Here is a 7545-nt window from a genome sequence, read left to right as displayed (position 1 = left end):
CCTCCCCTCTCCTGGCTGTCAGTGTGATCCCTTGCATGCTCCACCTCTGGATGAAAGGCACTGAAGAAGGGCAGCCCATGAGGGACCTCCCCAGTAAGCAGCCACCAGCCAGGCTTGGGAGGCCGGGCACCACCACCCTTGGTGCCCAAACAACTGGCCAATGCACCACCTACACCTTGTGCTGGTAACAAGAGCATCCCCTCTCAGCTCAGTTCCACAGCTGAGGTCAATCCCAGAGGGCCTCAAGCCTGTCTGGTACCATTGGCCTTGGAGAGAGACCAGCTGGCTCTTCCCAGTCCCCTGCTCCTCCAGCACATCCCTGGGAAAAACAAGGAGGGTTCTGCCAATGCCTTCCTGGGGATAGAGCAGCCTGGAGGTTCTCCCACTGCTCCTCCTTGCCCTTCTGGAAGAGGGCTCTGGCAGTTGCTTGGATCGCCAGGAACCTTCCCCAGATCAGCAGGCCCTTTGGAAGAGCAGAGCATGGCTTTGTACTGGAATGGCTCAGCTCTGCCCCCAGCCCTGGGATGCTCCCCAGCCCCGGGATGCTCCCCAGCCAGTCACACTGCCATTTGGTGAACGGTTTAATTAATATACTGAAAGGACCACTGCTGGACCGAGCTGGAGTTCACCCGCTGCTCTGCTTGGCCGCCAGTCTCTTGTCTCTCTCTTCAGCAATGGTCAGGCGGATGCCCTTTCCACGGGGCAGGGAGATCCACGGCTTGTTACCCTGCAGCAAGGGAGAAGAAGCCTCCTCACATCCTGAAACCCAGACAGGGGCGGAGCTCTCCCTCTCGGGAGGGAAAAGCAGCAGCAGGACAGTCCCTACCTGTGCTGGGCCACAGCACTGGCCCAGCAGCACTCTACACCTGCCTCTTTTGGTCATGGCCATGAAGAATGCGCTTGAGCCAAAACCAAAGACGCCACCCCTTTCCAACCCGGACAAAAGAGCCCATCACGGATGGTGAGGGTGGGGGGGGGCCACTCTCAGTGAGAGCAGGCTCCCAGGTCACATCAAGATCTGAGCACTGCTCAGCTCCCAACTCTCAGGTTTAAAAAACCACAGGGCTGTTTCTTGAAAACGTCCCCATTCCTAAATTCATGGATGCTTCCCCTTCCCAGAGCAGGCAGAACCGCAGGGAGCGGAGCCAGAACTGATGCCGGCTTCACTGTGTGGGAAGGCAGCTGCTTACAGAAGACACCAATGCCTCTGCTTCAGCCAGCAGCCCCCAACAACAGGGGAAAACCCACCCGCCTTGTGTCCGCGCAGGCTTACTTTGCCAATAACGAAGATGTTGGAGAGCCTGGTGGCAAAGCTATTGCCATTGGCGTCCTTCACGTGAACCACGTCAAATGACCCAGGGTGTCTCTCCCGGTTGGTGATCACCCCAATACGGCCCAAGTTGGCACCGCCGGTCACCATGCACAGGTTACCTGGAGTGAAGGAAGATGGGTGTGACAAGAGCTGGCACCAGGTGCCATGGTGAAACCCTTCCACTTGGGATCTTTAAGGAGCACCGCTGGAGAAGGGCAGGGACAGAGCTGCACTGGCCCACAGAGCGGCCACCGGAGCACCTGGTGACGCCTACGTCCCACAGGAACCCTGGCACACCTTGAGAAGCCAAACAGTTCTCTGGCCCCAAGGCCGCTACCAACCATTCCCCACCACCCTCTCAGTTGTGTCAGCACCAAGGAGGCGTTCCTGTACCACTTGTCATGGCGCTGCTCATGGCTCTGAAACCTTCTCCCACAGCAAAGAGCCAGGAATCTCCCTATGGCTGCCCAGAGCTTTCCACTCGTGGCCCTGCGAGAGCTGGGCTCAAGCAACCTCTCCACCAGCTCACTCCTTCTACCTGGTGCCTACTTGCTCTCGGAACTGCTCCAAGTCCTGCCTCCCACTGCCAGCACATGGGAAGAATCCCAGCTCTGCGTGGAGATGCCCCAGGGAAACAACCCCCTTTTCCCAAGGCTGCCATCGCTTTAGAGAAAAGATGTCTGACATTTGTGCTTAACTTCCACACTGCTCTCCATGGTGGGGAAGAGTACAGTGTCTTACATGGAATGCAAGACCTACCTGTGTCAAACTTGATGAAATCTGTGATCTTGCCTGTCTCCAGGTCAATCTGGACCGTATCGTTCACCTTGATGAGGGGGTCCGGATAGCGGATGGTGCGGGCATCATGGGTGACCAGATGAGGGATTCCTTTGGTGCCCACAAAGATCTTCCTCACCTTGCACAGCTTGTACTGCAAATAAAACCCAACGCTGCTCAGCTGAGGCAGCAAGCGGCACCGTGGATCAGGGGACTCTTGTCCCCCAGAGAGCTGCCAGCCACAGCAGGCCTCAGACACCAAGCAAAACACCCAGATGCCCCAGGGTTCGCAACAGGAGCCCAGGCAGTGACTTGTCCGGCTCACTGCCCCAGCAATGCCTCTCATAGGGCTGCCACGCAGCTGTGCTACAGGCTCACCGGAAAACACCTGCGCCTCGGGAACAGCTGCCCACCCTGGGCTTCGGACTCCCTGGAAACGCTGGCTGCATTTTGCCAGGAAAGCCTACCCCAAGGCAGTTTCCTCATTTTCCCCGGGAGCTCGTGGTCACACAGCTGAGGCAGAGGCTGCCTTCAGGACCCAAGAGAGATCTGTATCCCTCCTCCAGGGCACCCTGGTTTCCCTCCTGCCTTTCGCCCCCAACTCCTTCACAGCTACTTTGGGACTCAGGGGTCAAACACAGAGTGGTAGCCACAGGTAAAAGCGTATCACGGTGAGGAGCAAGCCACAGCTGGCTACAGCACAGCCAGCTCCCCTCAGCACTGCTGCGTGCCTGCACAGCCTGCCCTTACGAATGGCACACAAAGGAGAGCGCAGACTCACAGCTCGGGCATGCCAACATGCTTGCGTTAAGGAAACGTGCAGGAGTCGCTCCCCGACAGCCAGAGTCAGAGGGCAGTTTTGTAAACAGTTCCGTAACAGACCTGGAAAGGAGTTCAAGGCTTTTGCACCACAGGCAGTACCATGTTTCTGATCACTGTTAGCCTGCAGAGCCCTAAGCTAAGGCTCACCACACCACTGCCACCACACCCCAAAGCTCCCTGTGAAGGTAAACCAGCCCGTGCCAATAGCGGTGATTTCAAGCACCAGGCAATGCACCTGCAGTCACCTGGGAGTTGCTCTCGTGACACCAAAAGATTTCCCCCCTGCCAAAGGCTTCGTACCCCAACCCTGAAGGCCCTGATCTTCTCAGCATGGGCTCAGCTCTCAGGGAAAAGCACCAACAGCTCCTGTTCAGGAGATGCCAAAGAGAAAACACCGCCCCAACCGAACCCAACTGGGCCCATGCTTACGCCAAGCTGAAGCCCCTCACCTTGGCCTCTTCAGCTGTGATGCGGTGAACAGCAAACCGGCCCTTGGTATCGTACACCAAGCGGAAATGCTCGCCTGTCTTCTCGATGCTGATGACATCTGATTTCAGAGAGGGAAATAAAATAGCAGGTGCTATCAGCTACGTTACCCAACACTGTAACTCAGCGTGAAGCTCACATTTAAAAAGAGCCAAGGACTGCTAAACAATACTTCGAGCGTGAATGACGAGGTCAGTATCTCCTCTTGATCACAGGCTCACATCTTTTTACTGTGATACAGCGCAAATCGGCAAAAACTGCCAAAGGCTGAAGTCTGAACAGCAATTTGCGCATATGCGAGCAAGCGGTTACAGGGTACAGATACCTGGCTTTAGTATTCAATGCAGTGCACAACTCCAAACTAAACAACTGCTTATCTTTTCTTCAAGATGCTTCAGGAAAGCATCTTTCCCCTCAGATCGTGCCAGCCTCACAAAACATCCCCACCCCAGCGCGGCAGAGCTGCCTGAGGTACCTCCCCAGTCTTCCCCGCTCACCCATGAAGCCCGCAGGATAGGTGATGTCTGTGCGGACTTTGCCATCTATCTTGATGAACCTCTGCATGCATATCTTCTTGACCTCGTCTCCTGTCAGGGCATACTTCAGCCTGTTCCGCAGAAAGATGATGAGCGGAAGGCATTCCCTCAGCTTGTGAGGACCTGTCGATGGACGGGGTGCCTGCAAACAGAAGTTTTGTGCTGGGTGCTCGAGCACAACAGCAGCATTGACTGTCCCCAGGGGAAGAATGCTACCACCCCGACAGCTCTCGCAGCAGCACCTGAGGACAGCTGTGTGGAGCCTAACTGCTAAGCAAGCAGTGATAGGCTGCAGATAGCTTTTCTTGGTATTCACAGCGCCTTTCCCCCCAAGTCTTGCCAGCCTCACAAAACACTGCTCCGAACACAGTACAACCATCTACTGATCCAGCGAAGGAAAAACACAACAGGTTAGACGAGAGCAGCCAAGTACTCCATGGGCATATCCCCTGCAAATGGGGGAAACAGGAAAGCTGTTCGCAAAGCCCTATCCCCTTCTCCCCTGCACTGCCCAACTCCTCCAGCTCACCGCCATCCCCCGAGCAGCGCACTGAGCACACCCGCACAACCCGCAAGGTCCAAGCACCCCCTCGGTGAGACTGCGAAGCCGCCTGGGTCCGCAGAGAGCAGGAAAGGCCGCTGCCGCGGGCAGCCCGGGCCCGGGCCCGTCCCCACCTTCGGCCCCACCCCCGGCCCCGTCCCGCACTCACAAAGACGCCCGTCAGCTTGTCCAGCATCCAATGCTTGGGCGCAGCCACGCGCTTCAGGTGCTTCTTGGGGCCACGGGCCTACGGGACGGAACGGGATGCGTTACGGGCCGCCGCCAGGCCCGGCCCCCCCAGCCGTTCCTCCTCGCCCCCTCCCCCCCCGGCCCTGGCGGCGGGCCCCCTCCCACGCCCTTCGAAGCGGCGGGGGCGACAGCAGCCCGCGGCGGGCGGTGGATGGCACCGGATAGCGGCGGGTAGCGGCCGCGCCGCACTCTCACCATGGCTGCGCTCCGCCGGAAAAGAGCGGCTGCTTCCGGTCCGCCGCTGATATCCGCGGGCGAGGCGGCCGCGCCGCGGGATGCCCCCTGGCGGCCTGGAGGCCCAGCGCAGACGAGGTGCGTGTGCCCCGCCCCGTGGGACGGGCTCGGCGCTCCACGCGAGGACGTGCTGCCCGCGGGAGGTGAGAGGGGGGTGTGGGCAGCTCCCACCAACGAGGTGGGGTGCCCCGTCCCCTCCCCGCTGCATGCGGCCTCGACGGGGGCACCCCGCTCCCGGCAGCGGGCGGCTGCGTCCGTGCAGGAGGAGCACGGGGAGGGGCGGTGGTGAGGATCGCTGGATCCCTCCCGGATCTCGCCGGTGCCGTGGAACAGCCCCCCCGTGTTGCGCCCCTGCGGTTTGGGAGAGGGTGTGAGGATGTCGGGGGTGGCACATCTCCCCCTCTGGGGCGAGGCTCGGAGACCCCGGGTGCCCCGGCTGCGCCGGGAGCCGGGCCGGGGGGTACACGCGTGCCGGGTCACAGCCCTCCCCTCGCCCACGGCCCCTGCCGGGGTGGAGCCGGGACCCAACACAGCCCCCCGAAACTCGACTCCAGGCCTGAGCGCCCGCTCACGAAGCCAGCTCGGGGGCCAGCGATCCCCAGCTGGGCTCTCCGGGGAGGCTGGCGTGTCCCCTCGGCGTACCAGGGTCCCCGGGGCTCCCCCCGCGCCCTGCCAGGCCGCCGAGTAGAGCGGCCTCGCACCGGGCGGACACCGGCGGGTGCCCGCAGCACCGCTCCCGCAGCGGGGCGCGGGCGGGACAAAGATCCCATCCTCGGGGGTGGCACGACGGGGACACCGCACAAGTGGCACCCCTGGCGACACCGTAAAGCTGGGACGAGGCACGGGAGCTGCGGGGGCAGGCCCTCCTCCCACCCCGGGCCGCTTCCCACGGGGTCCCCCGCGGAGATGGATCCCCTTGTCCCCCTCCCAGCCCCAGCGCTGAGCGGGGCAGGGAAATGGGCACAGCCGGGGGTACAGGGGTCTTTCCAGATTTTATTAGACAGCAGCTTGAGACCTCCACCTGCCCAGCCCAGCGAGACGGCTCCGCGTCGGGGCCGGGCAGGGCGGCCCCTTCCCACCCTCGGCCGAGCTCCGAGCGCACCCTGCGTCCCATCCCGCCCGCAGCGCCGACCCTCGGCCCCCGTGGGGCAGCCGGGACACTCCTCGCGCACAGCGGCACCGGAGCGCGAGTCCCCGGTGGTGCGACGCGGGAGCCCCCCGCTGCCCGCCCCAACCACCCTCCCAGCCTCAGCAGCCGGCCGGCAGGTCCGCGGGGAAGTCGAACTCGTGGTGGCCGAGCCAGAGCTCCGGCAGCTCGTCCGCCCTGTCGAGGCCAAGCTCCAGCACCAGCGCTCTGAGCACCTCCTCGTCCACCGGGTCCGAGTCGATGATGCCGGGGCCGGCGGCCGGGGGGGAGCGGCTCCCCGCGCCTCGCGGCTGCGTTCTCAAGCCCCAGCCGGGCGGCAAGCCGGGCTCCTGGGGGCGCCGGACTCCCCCCGCGGCGCGGTGCTGGCTGTTGAGCTTCTGGAGGTGCATGCTGGCCAGGAGGTGGGGACCCGCCTGCAGGGCCAAGGGGGCGGCGGGGGTCGGCGGAGCTCCCCCCGCGGCCGCCGGCAGCTCCCCCGCCCCGGAGGGGTAGCACGGAGTCGCCGCCACCTCGTGGTCCGTCGTGCCCCGGGGAGAGTACCGTAGCGAGCTCATCTCCTCCGGAGCCTGCGGGGGACACAGCGGCGCTCAGCGGGGCGCGGGCTGCCCGCCTCCCCCCCCGGGAGAATGGGGTCCGACGGAGTCCCCAGCCGGGTGGCAGGCTGGACCGAGGTGGGGAGCGGCGCCCCGGCTCCCTCTGCGTTCACCTGGGCGGCCCCGCTCCCCACTCGGCTCCGCTCCCCGCACGGCCCGGGCAGCCACCGCCGCCGCCGGATTTATAGCGGCCCCGGTGCAGTCGGGCCGCGGGGAAAGGCGAGGCGGAGCGGGGCCGGCGAGCGGACGGGGCGGGCTGGGAGGGACGGGACAGGGCGGGACGGCCCTCGGGGGGCGGTGCCGGCACCGCCTGCCCCTCCGGCCCCGGCCGGCCCCCGGTGCCCCCTCCTTCCAGGCTGGGTCCCTCCGTGTCTTCCCCGTTCCGGCTGGGACCCGCCATGTCACCCCATCCAGGCTGGTACCTCCCACACTTTCCCATCCAGCCTGGACACCCCCAACCCCCACCCATTTTCTCCCACCTGCCTCCCAACCTCTTGTCCTCCCCGTCCAGGCTGGGACACACTCGTAACACTTATCCAGGGTGGAGAGGCAAGAACAGGGTTCAAGTGGTGCCAGTGCTGGCAAGGGTGACATGGGCTGGTGCCCTCAGCCGGCTGGAGAGGGATTTGGGTGTGATCTGTTGAGGGGGCGCTGGGGGTACCCCCCAAGCCTTTTCCCCACCTTTTGCACTTTTCTTGCTTTGCACCGAGCTGAGCTCCAGTTGTGTCTCCACATTTCAGGGGTGTGGACAGAGATGGCAGAGGGGGTGCTTTAGCCCATGCCTCAGTTTCCCCAGCTGTCTGCGGGTGAGCAACCTGCCATATCCTATAGTGCCATCCCTAGGTGCA

The 7545-nt window shown here is 63.3% G+C and overlaps 2 protein-coding genes across 2 annotated transcripts; both read right to left on the bottom strand.

Moving 5' to 3' along the window:
• Positions 1-563: 563 nt before the first annotated feature.
• On the bottom strand, positions 564-5100 carry RPS4X (ribosomal protein S4 X-linked). The gene is made up of 7 exons (XM_054839876.1): positions 4919-5100; positions 4644-4721; positions 3895-4075; positions 3361-3458; positions 2072-2243; positions 1274-1431; positions 564-727 (listed from the first exon to the last, which is right to left on the bottom strand). Exons 1-7 carry the CDS (start codon positions 4919-4921, stop codon positions 626-628), a joined length of 792 nt encoding a protein of 263 aa, XP_054695851.1. The 5' UTR covers positions 4922-5100; the 3' UTR covers positions 564-625.
• An 845-nt stretch (positions 5101-5945) lies between these two features.
• CITED1 (Cbp/p300 interacting transactivator with Glu/Asp rich carboxy-terminal domain 1) lies at positions 5946-6926 on the bottom strand. The gene is made up of 2 exons (XM_054839516.1): positions 6811-6926; positions 5946-6670 (listed from the first exon to the last, which is right to left on the bottom strand). Exon 2 carries the CDS (start codon positions 6656-6658, stop codon positions 6206-6208), a length of 453 nt encoding a protein of 150 aa, XP_054695491.1. The 5' UTR covers positions 6659-6670; positions 6811-6926; the 3' UTR covers positions 5946-6205.
• Between the last annotated feature and the right edge of the window lie 619 nt (positions 6927-7545).

Source organism: Grus americana, chromosome 12 (genome assembly GCF_028858705.1).
Source record: "Grus americana isolate bGruAme1 chromosome 12, bGruAme1.mat, whole genome shotgun sequence".
Taxonomy (NCBI): Eukaryota; Metazoa; Chordata; class Aves; order Gruiformes; family Gruidae; genus Grus; species Grus americana.
This window is presented reverse-complemented; position numbering and strand designations above follow the sequence as displayed.

Bases quoted from the DNA above. Each gene is read 5' to 3' on its own strand.
- RPS4X (XM_054839876.1), bottom strand. The intron at 3,459-3,894 runs GTGAGCGGGGAA...CTCTGAAATCAG, and splicing joins CTATCCTGCGGGCTTCATGG to ATGTCATCAGCATCGAGAAG. The intron at 2,244-3,360 runs GTGAGGGGCTTC...TTTTATTTGCAG, and splicing joins TCACAGCTGAAGAGGCCAAG to TACAAGCTGTGCAAGGTGAG.
- CITED1 (XM_054839516.1), bottom strand. From the start codon at position 6,658: ATGAGCTCGCTACGGTACTCTCCCCGGGGCACGACGGACCACGAGGTG.